Here is a 22,285-nt window from a genome sequence, read left to right on the forward strand (position 1 = left end):
ATTGTCGTTGATAGTTTTGAATCTCAGGAGACGTTAGCCGGTGTCTCTGCTTTCACTCCAAATAACATTTTGATCCATTTTTTTCTGTATTTTCTCAAAGAAGGTTACATTTATCCATTTGTTTGAAATAGGTCCCCACCGCAAACACCACTGATCTACTGAAATGACCAATGTACCATCACGGCGTGCATTGTTTAACTTAGCAGTAGAGTGTGCATGACCCTTACGATTAAGCTGAACTAAAAGATAGGTATAGACAAAAATATATGTTGTCTTCATATTTAGAATCATCTTTAGTTTTATAATTCTTCTACTACGCTTTTAATAATTAATGTCTATTGAAGCTAACTTTAGTGTTGTTCGAATTCTTATCGTTAAGTTTTCACAATGATATAAATATCCTCAAATATTAAGATATTGTTATACTAAAAAAAGTTTAAAAATTCTTCAGCCTTTATAAATCATCATTAAACGACATTAATTGTAAGACAATGCCACCATCTACAGTTTCATCTCAACCAAACAGTAGTGTCTTCGACTCACTACTCATTGATGCTCAATGGCAATGAGTAATGATGGCCAAACAATTTTAATTCTTATTTTGGCAAACGAAAGTGTAATCGCTGATTCGCTGGTGATGATTATATTACTCTATAGATCCGACTAACTATGGCCAATGGGCCGTGCCAGCCATCAACTGTCAGCCCATAAGGGCTCGTGGGCTGGCACGGCACGACTCACCAAATTGGTGGGCCGTGTCGTGCCGTGCCATGACTACCTTTTTTTCAGTTGAGCCTAGAGATGGCAGAAAAGCCCGCCCGGACCGGATCCGGACCGGACCCGGCACATCCGGTCCGGGTAAAACCCGGACCGGATGCATGAAAAATGCGGATCCGGGCATTGATTTTCAATGCCCGGGTGTTTACGGGCACGGGTCCGGTCACAGCACCAAGAACCCGGAACCCGGACCCGTGCCCGCTTTTTTATTAAGTAAAAAAAAAAAAGAGGAAAATATAAAAAGAAAAATTCCATTTGCCTTTGCCCAATTTCCCCCAAACCCAATCGGCCAACCCTAAATCACGAAATCGGCACCTCCTCCCTCCGTCTCTCCACCAACAGCCAGTCAGCCTCAGCCACCACCCATCCTTCACCGATGGTGATGCAGTATTGACAGTTGACCGCGCCTCTCCCTCCACGAACCGCAAAGCACAGTCGTCACTCGTCAGTCTGTCAAACGGTCAGAGCTCTTCATTGTTGTCAGCTTCTCAGCGGCAGCCACCGCGCGACAGCGTCCGCCACCATAGCTGGTCTCACACTCTCACTCCATTGTTTTTTCAGTTGTCACCATATCAGCTGCAAGCCTGCAACCCACAACCACGACCCACGAAGTAATTTTTTTTTTGGCTGTTTTTTCAAAAAAACAAATGATGAAATTGCTTTCAATATATGCTTAATTATTTTCTTGGATGCTGGAAGTGTTTACATTGTTAATGCCTGCACAGAACATAATAAGAAAGAGCATTACTGTTAGTCTTTTCCCTTCCTTGTATAAACAGAGCATTACTGTTAGTCTGAAATATTTCAATCTAGTTGTTTCTGTTGAAATATTTTTTCTAATTCATCGTACAAACGCATTACGGAAAATTCAAATGGTGTTGATTGTTTTTTTTTCTTTTTTTCTTTTTTTAATCCTTACCTTTTATACCTTCAGAGGAATATGGCAAACCTTTGTTTAAAACTCCCTACTTAAGCATAACCTGCTGTGAGGTTGCAACGAATGCCGCAATCCAACAAATTTAAATTGAACCTTTTTTTGTCTAAGTAACAGCTCTAGTAGTCAATGTAAAGGAAAATTGTAGAACCTGCATTTGGGTCGCTTCTTTGGATATGGTGTATTCTGCATCTGGAAACTTGGAAGATGAATTTCTGTAAAAGAGGAAGTTAAATGGTTAATTTCGAAGCCATACATATATTATGAGAGTTTGATTTTGACCTCATTTGAATTCATCATCACTCAAATCCGGGTAGAGAAAATCCGGGAAAAACCCGTGCCCGGATAGTGCCGGGCATGTGCCCGGCCCGCATAGAAAAATTCCGGGCACGGTGCGGGTCCGGGTAGCTAAGTTTGACATCCGGGTCGGTCCCGGGCAACCCCAAACCCGGACCCGACCCGGACTTTTGCCATCTCTAGTTGAGCCCAGCACGGCCCACGGCACGAGCGGGCTCGTGCCGTGTCCAAAAAAAGCCCACCAATTTTTTTTTTTTAGCGTGCTTAAAAAAGTCCATGTGCCTGACGTGCTTTTTTAAGCCCACCAACATAATAATGATAATAATAATAATAATATTATTATTATTCATAATCATAATCATATTAATTTTTATTAAGAGAGCAATTAACATTTTATTATTAGTTTATCACAATTTCACAACTATATATTTTATTTCACAATAATCAATCATAATTCATAACACAGCAATACATAAATTTAATTCCATAGATCATAATAATAATTAATTATAATTAAAAATACAATCCTCGAATAATCATTACAATAAGTCATAACTACAGAATATTAATATAACAAATCATAGGTCACAACTTACAAGTTACAACTACGAAACGCGAACTACGACCAATTGACGAATAACAAGTTACACTTAATTTTATTTGAATTACTAATATTATAATTGTACTTTAACTTCATTTAATGAAAATGTAATTTTTAATTTATCATAATTTTTTCTTGTGTATAAATATGAAAAATATTTCATTCACAAATGAAACGTATCTCTATTAAATATTAACTAAGTTATGATTTAATATTAATAAGAAAAAAATTTCATATGAAAAAAATTTTATTATTAATTTTGTAAAAAAATTTATTTTTTATTTATAATTTATAAATTTATGATATTTATAATTTTATTTATTAAAATCATGATATTTAGTTATTTACTTATTCATTTAATAAATTATAAACATAAATAAATAATTAAATAAATATCATAAATAAAATAAATATCATAAATAACATTATTCATTTAATAAATATCATAAATAAAAATTATGATATTTATAATTTTATTTATTAAAATCATGATATTTGCTTATTCATTTAATAAATTATAAACATAAAAAATTAGAATATTTATTTAAACTAAGATTTAATGATTTAAATTAATTTTTAAAAGTCTATGCTAAAAAATATATTAAAATATTTAATTTCAAGATATTTTACTTTAATTTCATAACATTTTATATTTACTTTTTGTTAAAAAAAATTTACTTAGATATATTTTGGCCCACGTGCTATTGATGGCTCACGGGCCGCGTGCTAGCCCACCAATGAACCGTGCTTATTACGTACTTTTTCGCGTATCGTGTTTTGGCCCATCTCTAATCGTGCCGTGCTTTAAGGCCCGCGTGCCTAAAATTCTAAGCCCAGCACGGCCCACGTGCGTGCTGTGCCTTGTGCCTTGTGCCTTACCGAAACGTGCTCGTGCCGTGCCACGTGCCGCCCGACCCATTGGCCATAGTTAGATCCGACAAAGACTTCAATAGTACCAAACTTCTACTTAAAAGGATATCGAAAATTGGCGACGACTATCGATAACGAAGGCTAGTTGAGGGTGACTTAGTAAGCACTCCCTAAGGACCCTAAAGGATTTTGAAATAAATAGACAAATTATTTCCTTATTAGAGAAAATAATAAAAAGTTATGGAGGCGAATGTGATTTTCCAAAAGTGAGACTTATGTGGAAATAAAATATCTTTCAGGTGAGGGGAAGAATCATAGTCACAGTCACATACCCCACACCATCCCGCGACCAAAGTAACGAATGAGGACAAAATGTGAAAGTTAGAACTTTAGATGCCTTTTGCATGAACGTGTAAAAATTTTCTATCGTACAAGCTTGGATGATAGCGATGTTACTGCTTAATTATCGACTTTTGTATCTTATCTCTTAAATATAAAGATGGCATTTTTAACAAGTTACTTGTAATGGAAGAAATTTGTGTAGGTCAGGTTGCTGTGATGTATCGATCATAGAAGACCTTTTTTTTATTTTTTTTGGGCAAGTATAATGAATCCTCTGACAGAATTCATAGATTTTTTTTTAATTTTTAATTATACAAATTTCAGTTTTATTTAATTTTTTGGATCTCGCAACCAACACCCATAAACCTATAAAAATGGATGTGTTATCTGAACTGATAGGCCTGAGCCACACAAATCCTTCTTAATTCTTTTTGTGTTTTTTTTTTGCAAGCTTGTGTCATTAATTGTAGATTTGTAGTTATCATTTGGGACCGAAAGAGAAGAATATTGTACCTTTGTGGCTCCTCTTTGCTAGAGAATAAAGATAACTTCACAGTTCACTAGTGCTTCCAACGATTCTAATTTTTGCAACTGATTTCTTGAATGCTACATCGTGCAAGTTTTCTTTACGGATTTGATCACTTTTTATTTTTATTTTTCAGTTTCACGAAAGTTCATGTCCCTAATTTTCTTAGAATGTTAATGAATTATATTCCTTTTTTTTTTTTTTATCAAAACACCCTTAATAATAAAACAATCAAAAGCCCAAAACACTTTTAAACCACCACACACCTCTCACCAGTCTAGCTTTGACAATGTTAACCATCTCTGATCAAAACTCTCAAAATTTCCAAAATCCTATAAACTCCTTTTCTCTTTTTTTTTTCTTTTTGGAAAGGAAAATCCTAAAACCTTGAATATGCTTCGATAGTTTTACTACATAAAGTTGACTGTAGAAAATAACTAGGGTTGTATTGGCACGTAAAACAAATTGTTGTTGTTCACAACTCTAGCACACTAATTAATTGTTCTATGCAATTCCTATAAGAGTTTTTGTATGAATTTTAACATCTTTTGTGTTGTGCTTTGTGTTGGAGATTTGGTTTGTGTTGTTACCATTCTTTGGTGCATAATAAACTAGTGGCTTTGCTATTGATTTGGAGTGTCTTTTTCTTTCTTTTTTTTCTTTTAATGATTTTACAAGATGGTAGTGAGAATAGCATGCTGCCTTCTTGGCTATGGTATCTAATAAGTGCTTAATTTCATATCAATTTTTATAATTTTTTTGTGGTATTTGATATGTTTATAAAATTCTTGAATTTTTATTAGTCTCTTATATTTTGTAGGAGTTTTTGAGGTAAAGAAACAAAAAAGAGCAGAAAACCTACAAATTGGTCTGAAAAATAATCAAATTGCAACTTCATAAATTTAAATTCTTCTTAGACAAATCTTTGGGCTCCATTTACTTTATTGAGTTATTTTAGACATGTATTAAGATTAAGGATCACATTTGGGCCCACAATTAAAACAGATTTTGAAGCTGTTTTGTCACGTGAGTTTATTTCCTTGGGGCAAAATCTTGTTCTGAGAAAAAAAAAATCTTGTCAAAACCTTGCCACATGAGTCTTCCTTTCTATTTGTCTTTTGTTTGTTTTCTTTAATAGATTTGATACTGAATAATTCAAGCACATGTGAGTTATCTTTTTTTATTGATCAGGGTTGATTTCAAAATTTTAGACATAGATTTTTATTAGTAAAGCTTTTCAAAATCAGAATTTTTTCATTTTTATCTAGAAAATTTTAATGTTTAAGAATTATTATCTCTTTTGTTTAGGTGTGCAACTAGATGAATTTTGTAGTAATTTGATTACTAATTTAGGGTTTTTTTATCTGTAATTATCAAAGAATTAAATTAAGTGGTAGGTTGTGATTAAAGTTATAGGATATTTTCATTTGATTGCATGTGGAATATAATTCAAGATAAATAAGCCAAGGTTATGTGTTTGTTTCTTGCTTCGGATTATATCTTTCTTGATTCTAATACTTTTATTAAATTAACTTTTGAAATTTTTTTTTCTGGATTGTTTGTCAGAAAGAGATAGAGCAACTTAGAAAAAGATAGAGCAACTTTTACTTAATAGTAGGAAAGATCAAGATAACTAAGTTTACAATTATTTTAAAGTTGTTTTTTTTTTTAAAAGAAAGTGAATTGATGATTTTAATAATTAACCTAAAATCTAATATCTAGTGGTGGAGAATGATTCCTTAAACCGTAACTATTTTCCGTAATTTTAAATTTTCTTCTTTAAATTCTTTAATTTAGTTTACACAGCAATTGACTTCAAATCCCCCTCATTTTTTGTGTGCATGTTTTTTAGAGTGTCCTTAATAGATCTGAAAAGTTTGAGTTAATTTCATTAAGTGTAGATAATGTTTTTAATTTAATCTTTGTTAATAGTTAGTTTATGTGTTTTGTGCTCATAACTTACACTTTTAAGCGACATCAATGCCCATCACAAAGATGGCCGCCAGCTATTCTTGCTGCCTTTCATTGCTTGTTGCCATTGGCCAACACAATAGCTTGGGCGAGAGCATCCATTGTCCAGAAAGGCATGGGTGATGGCACTAATTGCCCTGGACTATTGCAGGCCATTCTAGGCGACGGCAACCATCACCCAAGCCTTATATGGGCGATGATGGCCATCGCCTAGGCCTTTCATGGGCGATGACTGTCATTGCCTAGACATCTTGCGGACGATGGCAGTCATAGTCCAACAATAGATTTTTTTTTTTTTTCAATACACTCCATTTAGCCCAAAATTTCAAGTTTATACTCCATTATACATAGAAAGAAAAGTAGAAATATCCACAGAAAAAACATATATTTTTATATATTGCTAAATCGTTTCTCCTTCAATACTTTTCATCTTCTATCTTTTCCATAATATATTCTCTCTCACAATTCCATTCGCATTTCAAAGACAAGGTCCACCAATCATAAACTCATAAAAGAATTCATGAACACACACTACTCCATCAAATTAGTGATTAAACACTCATTTTTGTGTTGTTTGCTTTTTTTTAGTGACTTAAAATAATTTAGAAATAAGTTGAGTAGGAAGTTAAGCAAGTCAATTATAAGGTTAAGACTCAAGTAATTAAGTAAGTCAAGTGCTAGGTCGAGTGAGCCGAGTATGAGGTTGAGAAAGTCAAAAACAAAGTTAAGGAAGTTAGTACAAAGTAGAATAATTTTATGTGATTGATGATCATTTTATTATTTTCTCAATTTTTTAAATATATGTTTGCAAAATTAAAGAGTCAACTAAGTCAAGGCATATTTGTAATTTTTTTGGCTTGAATGGGGGATATCTACTGCAATTCCCTCCCAATGTTGCCTCAACCAATTTTAGGATATTAGACTGATGATGCTGTTACTTCTCCCATATTGGAATGGGCAAAAATTGAATTGGATTGAAATTGAAATAAAGAATAAGAATAAAAATAAGTTTTTTACTTGAGGTGCAACAATTGGAATCGAAATGACCTATATCATCATGGATGTGTTTACTTTATTTTGAAATTAGAATGAATTTTTTTAAGTTACTAAAATACCCTTAGTTACAATTATGTATTTGTTCATTAACAAAATAAGGAGTAAATATTTTTACTATAAATATTATTACCATTACTATTATTACAATTATTATATTATAATTATTATTGTTATTACGATTATTAAATAATTATTATTATAAATATTACTATTATAATTATATCAACAATTATTGTAATAAAAGTAATAATTAATATATGATAATAATTATCATTATTTCTATAATAATAATGATAGTAATATTATAATAATTATTATTAATATTAATATTATTATTGTTAATTACTTCATCATTATCATCATCATTATTAGTATGGCGTGAAAAAGAAATTTTTAGATTATTTAAGAGTAAAAGTGTTAATTCACTTCCTTTTTTCATTTCACATTTTCATTGGATTCCCACCTCTCCATAGAAATGAGATTTCCATTTCTCATTCCTAAATTTATGAACGTTATCCAAAATCGATTTACATTCTTTTTTATTATTTTTAGCAAGCAAACACTATTAATAAGAAATGGGAACCATTTCCATTCCATTCCCTAATCTAAGAAGAAAATACACCATCAGGGGATTATGGTTCAACAGTCGTGTCCTTTTATGGTTATCTTTGTAAGAAAATTGGCAGTATGGTCATTAATGACTTTGAAATTTGAAAGTGGTTATATGTGTACTTCCCAACAACTCACGTACAATTTCATTTCACCTCCAAAGTAAAATATGGGAAATCGAGGGGCCCAAATTAATTTCCACGATCCATCCAACAATGAAACTTGAAACTTCTTAATCCATGATGAGTAAGAAACACGGCAGGTATATTGTTTAAGTAATGCCAATTGCCAGCCAACAATTAATCATTAAAGAAAATAATATAGTTTAGACTTAAATAATGGGTAAAGAGTCAGTCGGGTTGTCACTGCAATTTCCAATCATTTCATTGGTGCATCTCCAGTGTAATAAACGAACATTGGTGTTTGAGTCAGCAAAAAGGATACCAATGGGCCTTTGGTCCAATGGGAGAAGCCTTGCACTTGTAATGTTGAGTGCAAGGGTTCGAACCTCCATAAGAGCATTATGGAGGTTAGTTTCAGTTCTTCTTCAATTATCAATTAATTGACTGGAGACAGTCTCTCCCTTACGAAATGTGAGTGGAGCAGTCACCCCTCGAATATTAGAGAGGGTTTAAAATATCTGGGCATATACTTCAGTGTGTCAATATATGATGGTGGTCCCAGTTATATAGTATGATTGTAAATATTAATTGTAATGTCTGATGTAATGTCAGTAATATCTGTGTATAACAGACTTAAAAAAAAAAAAGTCAGCAAAAAGGATGAATTTTTTATCGGACAAATTCCCACCAACCAGCACATGACAGTTCCACTATGAGAGAATCGAACGTGTTAAAAGTTCTACAAAAAAATAAGAAAAAAAATCTGGATTTGATCCTCAATGTGGCGCTTTGTGATGATATCATGCAATAATAACAAATGGGTTGCCATTTAACCATTCAATAGTCCTAGCATGGAGCCTCAGCCTTCCAGATTTTGTCATTTTGCCATAAATGACAAAATAGGGCCAGTCTTGGCGACAATGGATTTCACTAAAAAAGGAGATTCAATGGCAAGCAGTATTACTGGAACCTATTATCTAAATGTCAGTCACCTTTTGCTTGGGTTCACGCTCATCACAACGTTGAAATTCGACTCTAAAATCACCAACAAACTGAGTTGAATTTTATCAGCTTCCACAAGCAAAAACTTAAGAGAGTCATCAAAATGATAGTATTTGGTATGTATCTGAGTCAACATCCACAATCATTTTGTATATATAAACAAACAGGCTTGGATAATGAGGACAGAAATTCAACTTCCTGTCATTACAAGCTAAAACAAGGACATGTAAAGATTAAAGTTCTCACAATTGGTTTCTTTCTGTTTGTGGGGTGTAAATTTCCTTTTTATCAAAGGGTTTACTTCTCCTTGGAACGTCAGCAAAGTGACAGAAATTAGACAAATTCTTCCTAATTACAACTTTCTTCTTTTTGTCTGGTGGCCGAGGTCCTAAAACAGTTAAATCAATAGTTGCTCCATAGACTTGGGAGAATTCGAGTATCGCATCATAAGCCTTCGAAGAGAGGTTAAGTTCCTCATTCCGAGCCCTCAAATACAAGTCGTATGCAAGTCTTGGTTTACCGTCTTTTGCAAGAGCCTCAATCAGCATTTCATAAGTGATCTCGTTAGGAGAGATGTTTTGAACTTTCATTCGGTGAAACCATTCATATGCTGCACTGCTCATTCCATTCTGCCCACATGCACTGATGATTGCATTGTATGTGACAACTGTTGGCTCAATACGAGATGAAGCCATCTCCCGAAAGATCAGCTCAACCAAGTTAAACTTTCCTTGTGCGGTGAAAATTGAAGCCATAATTGTGTAGGCATACAGGTTTGGCTCCGCGCCGACATTCAGCATATGTTGCCACACACGAGAGGCTTCATCATAGAGCTTACCCTTTTCAAGGGCACTGAGTAACGCTCCATAGGAGATAATTGTGGGTTTTTCACCTTTTTCAACCATTCGCTTAAATATCTGGACAGCAGCATTGTACTCTGAAGCCTTGGAGCAGGCAACAAGAACTGCATTCCATTCCCTACTTCCAGGTTTAAGGCCTTTTTCTTCCATCTTGTTGAGCAATCTAACACCCCATCTCCAGATACCTCTTTTCCTAGCCGCACTAAGTAGTATATTAAAGTGAGAAACAATCAATTCATATGACATGTTATTAGGCTTTGGTCCCTTGTCCAACAAATCCTCATAGACCTCCAAAGCCGCCCACCACTTCTTAGCCTTCCCCATCAACCAAATCAAATGGTTGCACACAGATAAACTTATCTCATCATGCCTTTCTCTAATCCTAGCATAGAATTCTTTGGCAACAACATAATGTTCTTCACGGGTACAAGCCCATACAAGGCGCTCATATTCTGCCTTAACAGGCCGAAGCCCCGCCTTATCCATTTCTATTAGAAGTTTTAACACATTAGTGCTTAGGTTTTCATCCTTCACAAGCCAACGGCGCATCACTTGGTAGCAAATACGAATTATGAAGTCCTTAAGCTTAACGAACTCGTTCTCCCAATTTTCATCATCACCTTTTCCAATTTCACCTTTCAGATACTTCTCTCTTAATTCAACGAAGAACTTCAAAGCTCCATTTCCATCTTCCATTCTTCGATAAGCCAACAAGGCCTGAGAATAGGATACAGCGGACGGTGTAAGGCCCTTCTTCTTTATCTCCTCAAGGACGTTGAGGGCCTTGGTACCTTCTCCTTGCTCTATATAAATAGCCATCAAAGTGTTATAGGTTACAACATTAGGATTAACCCCCTCCTCAGCCATATCATTCATAATTCTATCCATTTCCTCAAATTTTTGAGACTGTTTCACTGCACCCAACAAGCTATTATATACAAAAAGGTTAGGACCAATGAAACCACCAGTTTCTCTCTTCTTTCTCTTTAGCCACTCAACAAGAGCCATCGCACAGTCCGTTCTCTTTTCTTTACCAAAACCTCTAATCATACTTGAGTGTACTTGAGGTGGCAATTCACCCATGTCCTTAAGAACTTCTTCCACATCATCAGCCGTTTTCGTGTGCCATAAACTCTGTGCCAGTGCCTTAACATCAACTCTACCACTCTTCTGCTTCCCAACTCCTCTCTCACCAATAATTTCTACTTCTTCGCTTTCTACCTGATTACCATTATCACCAGTATCTTCTACTCTATGAACACTACGATAATCAACAATATCACTCTCGGTTTCCACCAACAATCCATCTGCAGAGTTTGGTTCTTCTACAAGGAGGCCATTTCCAATTTCTTGTTGCTCCATTGACCAAGCAAACATCACAGACGCACCGAAATAACTTTTCTTTGGCTCACAAAAGAGAACCAATTTGTGACTAGAGAACCCAGATAGAAACTCACATTTTGAATCAAGTTTAATGCTCCTACAACACACCCCACAACAACTAAACGTTGAATTGCTCGAAACTAACAAGAAGCCAGTGTTTCTACTGTGACAAACAGATTCAACGAGACTCCATTTTTTTCTCCTCCTATTTCTTGTGCTTAAAAAACTAGAAGAAACAACATCAAAATGCAACTGAGGCACTGCAGCAAAGCCACCTTTTAATGGCCACACACTTAAAGGTTGCATTTTTCTATCAAATTTACTAATAAAGAGATAGACCCAGATAGGGAAACATTACTGAAGAGCAAGTACGAACGGTAGTTCTGATGTTACATACAAGTGAAATAGTTAAGAGTAGCCATTTATATATGAATTAAGTTCATTGAATTTTCATTAATTCAAGATAAATGAAACTCATACCTTGAAGACTGAGATACTAGAGTGAATTTGTGAAGTTGCTTTTTGCAGTTCTAATCTATTCTCCGGTCTCCACACAGCCATTCAATTGATGCGAGCAGCGAAGGGAAGCCTAAGCCGGTGATACGTAAAGTAAGTGGAGGAAATTGCTACGTCGTTTCATCTAGCGAATTAGAGAAGTTATTGGGTCTTCTAAAGATTGGGCTTGGACCCATAATCCCGATGTTTTCTAAATATTGAGGAGTTTGACTATTGGCAGCCCTGCAAACTTCTATTAAAGCCCCTAATTTTTTTTTTCAATTTTACCCTACTTAATACTAAAAATATCCCTTTTTTGTTCTCTTCCACTCGCGCACACACACATATAAAATAATTATTATTATGTTATGAGAACATCTCATTATTATGTTATAAGAACATCTACATATATTAAAAAATATATTTTTTCTTATATTTTTTATATAGTCGTTTGTTTTCCAATCACAATATTTGCCATTATTGATTCATTATTAGGCTTACAATGAACACCACACGTGCATCAGCCTTAACTTTCTCCTCATCATCATTACCATTTTGTCCATATTTTTTTTTTAAATAAACACTTTTTTCATTTGTAAAATTTTCAATTTTCAGATATTTTCTGTCTTAAAAATTAAAATTTACTTGTAAAACTGGTACCTTTCTTCTTCTTTTCAAACTTTGTCTTTCTATAAAATTAAAACGCTAGCTCTCCGAAATTAAAAATAATAATTATGAAAAGAAAGAAAGATTAATGTTTTAAGTTTGTAAACCAGTTGTATAAATTGAAAGAGAAAAAAAAGTCATACATGCGTAAATAAAACAAATTAAAGCGAGAGAGAAAATACAAACATAATTATTTCTCTTTATATTTGTTATTAAATGTAATTATAATAGTAGAGATTTTATGAGAATAATAAAGGAGTGTCAATAGTTAGGAATGACAATAAGTACCAGTTGCGTATTTGTCATTATCAAACTCCCAGTTGCAAAGTTTAAATTATCAAACATGCCCACTGCAAGTTTGAATAATTACCAAACTTATCTACAACCCACAGCAAATCTTTTGCGGGTTTCAAAATTTAAAATCACAAACATTAAAAAAAATCTCTATAATACATAATAATTCAAATTATACAATTCAAACTATAAATTTATAATAATAACCTTAAAAATTCATATAAAATACTCAGTTCAAAATTTTATCAATGTAAATGAGAAATAAAAGTTTTAAAATTAAAACAAATACATAAAATATATCAATATAATAAAAAATATTTTTGTCCTACACCAACATCACAACTAAAATTAGTGCCTTACTCCATCTTTTAATCAATATTAACGAGTAAAAATTATAGACAACTACCATTAACAATTAATTAAACAAATAAAAATCCAACTTTAATAAGCAATTATTAAGTTCAAGTCATTAAAGCAAAACAAATAAAATTAATCAAATTAAAATAAGATAGCAGTAATAGTAAACTTAAAAATGGTAAAATTTCTACTTATTAAAAACTTAACACACACACACACGCACACGCGCGCGCGCGCGTGTGCGTGTGTCATGAGCTTATAATCTATAATTTGTAATTGAGTCGATGTTATGATTATAAGTTCTTTCTGTATTGGACCAGACCGGGAATATACACACACACACTCTTGAAGGAGTTGGGTATGCTATTGTAGTGAGCGATTAGGTTTAGGAATTAGAAGTCATGAGTAATAACTTCAATTTAAATATAAATAATAAAAAATACAAGTCCGCGGTGGTCCGTGCAGGTATCTACCAATTTTTTTTTTAATATAAAACTTACCCACAATCTGCAGTAGATTTAAATTGAAAATACTAAATCTGCTCTTAACCCATAAAATTACTCGCAACAGATGAATTTTAACGAGTAGATTTGAGCAAATTTGTGAGCTCGGGAATAATTTTACCATCCCTGCCAATAGTTCAACTCCTGAGTGAACCACCGCACTGATTCTTTTTGTGATTACACTCGGAATTTTGAAGGGTATATGGGTATCAAATAAAACCCCCCATTGAAACAGCGCAAAGATACAAGCCCAAAACAATGGCCTTTTGAGTCCAAGACTCGAAGTTCCATATCCTATAGAGCAACCAACATGCAATTATATTTTAGGGGAAAAAAAGTTATTATATTAAATATAAAATAGTTTTATTTGTACAAGAAGTTATTGAAACCAATCGAAATCATTTTCATTGTGATGGAACCCAAATTACTGCTCCTAAATAAAAGACAATGCTCTCTTTTTCGAGAAGGAAACTACTCCGATATATTTGGAGGAAATTGAGTCCATATAATTCACTCTTAGTACAGGCAGCAACTTATATTTTAGTTAAAGGTGAAAAAGTTGTATTAAATATATTAAAATAGTGTGTTAATTCAACCAATATTTTAATACCATATCAGTTTATACTGAGAGTTTTGTAGGCTTAACATTATTTATAGATTAACACACTAAAACGAGCGCTTGTATGAATGAAAAATTGATAATACTTACAATCCAAAAAAAAAGGGAAAAAAAAAAGAACATCTTATTTCAAGAAAATTTTCGAAACTATTTCAGAACCCCATGTCAATTTAATTCGTGCTATGATATCTAGTAACATTCTTTCATACGTTTTAGAATAATTAAGGCAAGTTTTACATAAGATTGAGGGCAAAAGCAGCAAAGTTAGGTATATTGATTTGAAGATTACCACTTAGTATCCTTTTATGATCTAGATCTATCAAATTTTGACAATAAATTACTATTTATGATCAAATTGATAGATTATCAAATGTTGATCACAATCTAATGAAACGAAGTTTACAATAAATTAAGAGGGCAATTTTTCTTAGAGAAAAGAGTAAGAGTATCGTAAAAAAAAAAAACTATTCAAATTATATTTTACTACTTACTTAAAGGGTTACATCACAAAAAGAATTTTCAAATGAGATTTTTTAACTAAGATCATCATTCTTTCTTCAATATTAAAGAGAAAAAAAAATGCAAATCTCATTTGAATAATATTCTTATTTAGAATTTTTTTAGAACTTTTAATTTAGTATTATATTATTTTTATCTCATAATTCTTGAAGACAGAAAAATGTTATAATTGGTATTATTTTAATAAAAGAAAATTTTAATTAAATAATATAAAGTTTAGTTTTATTTGAAAAGTCTTTTGAAAGATAATTTTTATTTTTTTAACTCTTCTATTTTTTATATAATAAGAAAATAAATATTTAAAAATTAAATTAAAAAGAGTTTTTCGTCGATGTTTTGGAAGACTTTATATTCACATTTGAAAAAAAAAGAAGAAGAAGCAATAAAACAACATGCCATGATAACTCACTGATAAAATACAACAATTAACTAAGAAGAAAAAGGACTGTTGTCGGGGTTCCCAATAAATTAGAGATTATGGAATATCTCTATGATGGTATCGGCATCTAAAAAAGATACACAGAATTTTAGCCAGTAGTGCATGAAAAGTAAATAATTGAGGGGCGGAAGGAAGGAAGATGGCATGCAAACAAGAAGCAAATCCTGTGGGAGCCGCGAAAGGATCTATCTCGTCTCGTGTTACAAATATATTGCATTTTCATTCATTTTTCCCTTCTGCATTTGCATGCCCTTCCTAGTCCCTAGATATCATATCTTCACGTTTTCCCTTTGCCTGCAAAATGTCCTTTTTTGCCTTCTTTTGAACTAATATTTTATTTTAACAATAAAAATATTGACACTTTTTCAGTTTGAGAAACACCTTGTGAATATAGTTTATTTAACAATAAAAATTAATTTAAAAGATGTGATTATGATACCTTATGTGCACCATAACCTATAACCTGACATCGTTATATGGTTTTAATTTATTAACTTTTAATATTTTTTAATTATTTGTTGTAGGGTACGGTATCCTTAAAAAATTATAAATAGTCCCCAACTTTAAAGAATTAAAGAATTAAAAGTCATATGAATGATAAATATTTGGTCATCACAAGCTTATTTAAAACAAAAAAATTCTAGAATAAAATGGAGTGTTGGAAAAATAACAGTTTCTAAAACAAATTGACTGATAAACTTATAAATATTACTGTGGCAATTTTATAAAATATAACAGTGGTAACTAATTTTATAAATAATATATGTTAATTGGCAATCTCTATCTTACATGCATGTAAGATACATTCTCCTCACATGAATAGTGTATGTATGGGACCCACACACTATTCATGTGAGGGGAGTGTATCTTACATGCATGTAAGATAGAGGCTAATAATATTATATGGTAAAAGCATTAAACAATTTTTTCAAAATTTGGCTGGGGTATAGCCCAGATTTGCCCTAAATACCTTCCACCAAAAATTAATAAAATTATGATAAAATTGGGATCCACTTAAAAGTAGTTTTGAAAATTACATTACATTACATGCTATATCACCTATTAATAAGTTAAATATTTATTTAGTTCTTATATTTTGAATTAAGTGTCTATTTATCCCTATACTTAAGAAAATATCTCAAAACATCCTTATTGTTAAGTATGTTGCAATCATATCTTTACTTTTTTTCTTTTCTTTAACAATAATACTCTTATGACAATATTCTTGGAGATATTAATGCAGAAAATGACAATTTACTAAATTAACATTAAAAGTAACATAAAATTTTGCAAACTTTTATATTATTATTTGACTTTTAGAATTAATTTGGTAAATTACTTTTTGTAAAATAATTAGTGATAAGATTGTTACAAGGATATTGAAAAGTGCTTTAAATTAGCTAATATTAATTTATTTTCAAATAATTATTAGCAAGATTATTGCACGTGAACAAAAAATATTAATTCTTTTATACTAATATTTATTAGTTAATTTGCTAATAAATAATTACAAGTTAATTTTTTAATTAACATTTTTACAGACAAGTTAATTAATACAAGAATATTATTATAATTAAGGGTGTTATTATATAAGAAAAGAAAAAAATAAGAGTAAAAATGTAATATATTTAATTCTAAAAATATTTTGATATATTTTTTAAAATATAAAAACTACATAAATACTTAAATTAAAATATAATAATTACACAAATATTTACCCTTAGACTTATAATGAATAATGAATTCTCTATATGAGAACTCTTGAATTCATTTCCCCACACTGTGGAAGAGTCTGACAAAAGGTACAAACAACCCCTACACATTATTATTATTATTATTTTGAAATGGACCTACACATTATTATTAATCGTCTCCCATTGCATTTATATAACATTGCATGTGATCGAAGCTTTGACCATGTAAAAGCATTGGTTACCTCACACGAGACTGATTATGGGTTTACTTCCCAAGGTAATTAAGTTGAATCATGATCGAATTTCAATAATCGACCTTTTTTTTCATTTTTCAAATTTTTTTTTTGTTGTCCCCTTTTTCAACAAAAAAATGAGAACTATCCCATTGGATTGTGCTCTCAAATTTCCCCAATGTAGTAGGTTGGGGGTACCTTTTTTCCACTATTTATTTGGAGAAAAGTCTTTAGGGTACGTTCGTCATTGTCATACTCATATCATGAAAATTAATTCTGAAAAATTATTATAAAAAAAAAAGCAGCGTCTTTCTGATCCCATACCTTGATGATATATGCATGGAAATTAAGGAATATGTGTCTTATAATTATTTGGGGTCCCCCCCACATGCACATTAAGCCTATATGCTATTTCTGTTTTCCATTCGGTGAGCTCATGTATACCCACTACCTATGTTATTGTGTCTCTCTTGCCATAAACATGTGGGGTATATGATGCCTTTGTACATTTTCGAATTTTCTTGTTTTCTACCAAAATTGCTCTACCAAAAAATTTAAATGAGTAGATATACATATAAATTAATGTTATTTGGGTTAGGTGACACTCCATTAAGTTTACTGTTAAAATTAACAGATTTTGGTATTAAAAATTAAATCGACATTTTTGCCCCCCCCCCTAACTGATTTATAATTTTTGTAGATGACTAATTTTTAAATGAAAGTTTTATTTCAACAATACACCAACATATCTATAAAAAAGATGGAAAAAGAAGAAAACTCCTCAGTTTCTCTCTCTCTTTTTTATTTTATTCTTTTTTTTCCTTTCTTCTTCTCGGTTCTTTCTTCTTCTTCTTCTTTGTTTCTTGTTCATCTTCTTGTCCTCTATTTCTCCATAAAAAAATTGTTTCTCAATAAAAATTATAAATTAACTAATGGGGTGCAAAATTGTCAATTGAATTTTCATTACCTAAATCTATTAATTTTAACGACAAACTTAAAGTAATGTCACTTGTGTGCCCATATTTAAAACACGTATCACTTTTTTTTTTTTTATAAATGTCGAAACAAATGTCACCCAAGTGACATTATATATAGAGATACATTCACACACACATTTTTTTTTGAATTCTCTTATATACAGATTATTACTGATATTACATCAGACATTATAATTAATATTTATAATCATACTATACAACTGAGACTACCGCCATATATTGACACACTAAAGTATTTACTCAGATACTTTAAACCCTCTCTAATATTCGAGAAGTGCATACTTTACTCACATTTCGTACCGCCATATATTGATACACTGAAGTATTTGCTCAGATACTTTAAACTCTTTAATATTCGAGGAGTGCATACTTTACTCACATTTCATAAGGGGAAGACTGTCTCCACTTAACTAGTTGATAATTGAAGGACTACTGAAACTAACCTTCATAAAGCTTTTATAGTGACTCAAATCCTTGCACTCACTATTGTAAGTGTAAGATTTCTCCCATTAAACCAAAGGCCCATTGGTACATTCACACACTTTATATGACAACTTTTGGAAGAATTAATTGTCAAGTTTATGGCATACATAACTTCTTTTTCTTTGGAAAGGTCCTTGGCACTAAGGAAACAAATCATCGTATTTTCTGAAAAATGTGGCTAAAGTTGGGTGACTAATCCCTAAGATTACTTTTCGCTATAATTGTTACATGTTATTAGAAAAATAGTAAAGTAGAGACTTGGTCACCATGTATGTATGGCAGAAATTAATAGAAATTAAGTATATATTAACTCTTTCCACATGGGTTGATACCCTATGGATTAGCCAACTACCCACTCAAAAAGTAAACTCAAAGAGGCATTTTTAAGGAGACCCACCTAAACCTAACTAAAATGAAAGCAATATCAACGAGAAAGCAAGTGAAGACAAAATACTTTCTCTTTAATTTGTTTAATGTTACATATATTCCATGAAACATTCAAGATCTAGGCCACTGTGTTCCGGCGGAGATAATTATCTTCTAAGACCTGTTTGGCAGATCTTATTCTTAATTGCAACTCATGTAATTCACTGTTTTGTTGTAACATCTTAAATATGCAATGTGGAAGATAATATGATAATCTCCCATTCAATTTTAAATTAATACTCAGTAGAAATGTTGCTTTTTAATGTGGTATTACAATTAACAAATTTGTCCGGACTCTCTTAATCGGCGCAATAAATGAGCTTATATAATCATAATCAATTCCAAAATTAGAGGAATTGATTTAAATATTCATCAAATACACCTTCATTTTCTTTTTTCAGTTTTATTAACAGAAAAAAATAACAAAAAGAAAAAGGAAAATTGAACCAAATGTTAAAATAGACGACAAATGACATGAAAAAGTAAGGTTAAAAAGCACGTTTGCCATCTATTGTCTTGATTTTGGCTTTTCACCAAACAAGCCCTTAAGTTGACAGGTTCCAAACCTAACTGGCTAGTTCTTAAAACACAGCTCTTAAACAAACAAAGACTCCATAATCTTCTGCGACCGCCCATTTGTTGTGATTGTGTTTGGCCGTCAATCAAGCAAGCGAGCGTGTCTGCAAGCACCCACTCCCATCAGTCCCATGTGCTTTGCGCATATCACCCTCCACGTGTCATCATCTCATTTTTCCTTCCTCTCCCATCTTACTCTCGCCAATTTTTTTTTTATTAATTTATGACAGCTTAATTAGTTATTGTTTTATTCAGGGCTTCATTTTGTCCTAATGCATGCTCCCCCCAGGCCCCTACCTCCCCACTAACTATTATATAAACTAGCTTATCCCAACACTTCATTTCTCCCCTTCACTTTTTGGTTTTTAAGAAACAATTAAGAACAAAAAGAAAGAGCTTATTTAGAAGAGAGAAAAGGGAGAATGATCAAATTGAGGTCTAAAAGGTTTTGCAGAAGCAGTTTTAAGCTCGGCGGCAACGGCAATAACAATGGCAGCAGCAGCAACAATGTCAAAGAAGCTGCAGCCAGAGGGTGTGGAGGAATTAACAGTAGTCACGAAATCAAATGGGAGCTTAGGCCCGGTGGGATGCTTGTTCAAAAGAGAGAAAGTGGATGTGAAGGAGAAGGCTCCATCACAATTAGAGTCTCAACTGTTTCTAAGTGGCATGACATTTCCATCGAAGCAACTTCTACTTTTGGTAAGTTCTAATCATTCCGCAGATATCCGCATATTTTAAAAATAATATTCATGTATATTTCACGACATACATTTTTATATTTTTAAATTTTTTTTTTCCAAATCATTTTAGAGAAATTGAAGATGATATTGTCAATGGTGAGTGGATTGGAGCCAAGAGAGCAAAGGCTACTCTTCAAAGGGAAAGAGAGAGAGGATAATGAGTTCTTACACATGGTTGGTGTTAGAGACAAGGACAAGGTGTTGTTGTTAGAAGATCCAGCCATTAAGGAGATGAAGCTTCATGGATTAAGAGGAGGCCAGCCGATTGGGACTGCTTATCGTACCATAAGTGTGTCACAATAACACTATTTAGTTTGTATTTTTTTTAAAAAAATTGGTACCCTAGCCTCTTCACTCTCTGATCATCACTAAGACACTAACCAAACAAAATTAAAAAAAATGCTCATAAAAGTATAAGGTGATGGATTCTTGTCAATCACCTGATTAGATTACTTAGAGACTAATTAATTAAGCTCTATTAATTATTGACGTTAATTAATTTCTCAGATCGGGCAATTTAAGCATTTGTAAGCCGATGCAAAACCGCGTCGACATTTGGCATTGTTTACTAGCTGGTAGCTACTTTCTTAATTTGTATAAATGTTTATTTCAATTGTAATGTAAATTAATTAATTAATTAATTTCTACTTTTTTCCCTTCTAGTGCATTTGTACAAGAGCACGATTGAAAAATCAGGTAAAAATAAGACACAAATTTGTGTGTTCTCAAATTTAAGAATGCTTCGGCGGAAAGAGAGATTCATCAATTGCCCGTAATCACTTTTTGGTTAATTCATTTAATGAAAGAATTTCAATTAAATAAGTATTTGATCCAATATAATAGGATTAATTTGGTTGCCTTTTTTTTTTTTCTCTTTTACACTGATGTTATAATCTCAAATTATATGAACTACTATTGATATTACAATTAAATTATTACTGAAATTAATATATATTAGATCTTTTATAAAAAATTATTCAAATTTTTATTTTCATTAATTTTTTAGAGATGCCTATTATACTTACATTTCATAAGGAAAAAAACAATTTTTAGGAGAAATAAAACCCCCTAAAATACTCTAGAGGGCCTCGAACTACAATTTTACCCTCACTAATTGTTGTTGCCTCCCTAGTCGTGATCTTTTCTGATTTTTTTTTTTTCAGAGCCAGGTCCCAACGTAGTACAATTACAATCTCCAGTATAATGATGGGCCTAAATGGAGAAACAGTAAACTTGTGAAGACCTTTGTCTTTTATTCCGAGGGTGGCCCCATTAAGGATTATAAAGTTGAAAATAATGGTATAATTGGGCTTTCTTTTTTTTTTTTTTTTTGACATTGAACTTGTAAGAACACTTTCAAGAAGAAACTAGTGGTGGTGGACAGGGGGCATAGTTAATCTTGTTTGAATGGGGCGGCTGGTGCCCCTCAAAACATCTTATAAAATCCCTCCTCTGTTTTTGTCATTTTAATCATGATCAAAAGTACATAAAAAGAACAATAATCATCTCTTTGTTGACTATACTTTTTGCAAGACCCAAGAATATATAATAACTTATTATCAAATCAACAACTTTACTTACTTCAATATTTGGTTCTAGTTAAACTGATTAGTAATTTTATTATAGCCATTCCACTTTTTATTATTAGGAAAATTATTCATTATAATTTTATAATATATATATATTTTTTAAAAAAATATACAGGACTATGTGTGAAAAATATAAATAGAAAAAATTATAGATAACGACATGGATTTTGTTTTCAAAATTTAATGAATTTTTTTAATAAATAAAATCGAAAAGAAGGAAGGCCATCTTTTGGTATTGCACACTTGTGCAACGTACCCGTGGGATGTTATTAGGGAAGAAGATAAAGGAGTTAAAAATGAGTGA

General features: G+C 31.9%; 2 protein-coding genes across 3 annotated transcripts; one reads left to right on the plus strand and one right to left on the minus strand.

Annotated features, from left to right (window-relative positions):
* Positions 1-9,237: 9,237 nt before the first annotated feature.
* Positions 9,238-11,932, minus strand: LOC18053415 (pentatricopeptide repeat-containing protein At3g46610). The gene has a single exon (XM_006447154.2). The coding sequence runs from the start codon at positions 11,654-11,656 to the stop codon at positions 9,350-9,352; it is 2,307 nt and encodes a 768-aa protein (XP_006447217.1). The 5' UTR covers positions 11,657-11,932; the 3' UTR covers positions 9,238-9,349.
* An 8,090-nt stretch (positions 11,933-20,022) lies between these two features.
* On the plus strand, positions 20,023-21,100 carry LOC18053416 (BAG family molecular chaperone regulator 2). 2 transcript variants are annotated; one of them, XR_002907238.1, is made up of 3 exons: positions 20,023-20,351; positions 20,463-20,967; positions 21,056-21,100. XR_002907238.1 is itself a non-coding variant. In XM_006447155.2 (2 exons), exons 1-2 carry the CDS (start codon positions 20,075-20,077, stop codon positions 20,693-20,695), a joined length of 510 nt encoding a protein of 169 aa, XP_006447218.1. In that variant the 5' UTR covers positions 20,023-20,074; the 3' UTR covers positions 20,696-21,000. The 2 variants fall into 2 exon arrangements, 1 of the variants encoding a protein (XP_006447218.1); XM_006447155.2 differs by lacking the exon at positions 21,056-21,100 and having other exon boundaries at positions 20,463-21,000.
* The last annotated feature ends 1,185 nt before the right edge of the window (positions 21,101-22,285 follow it).

The sequence above is a fragment of the Citrus clementina genome, unplaced genomic scaffold (genome assembly GCF_000493195.1).
Source record: "Citrus clementina cultivar Clemenules unplaced genomic scaffold, Citrus_clementina_v1.0 scaffold_2, whole genome shotgun sequence".
Taxonomy (NCBI): domain Eukaryota; kingdom Viridiplantae; phylum Streptophyta; class Magnoliopsida; order Sapindales; family Rutaceae; genus Citrus; species Citrus x clementina.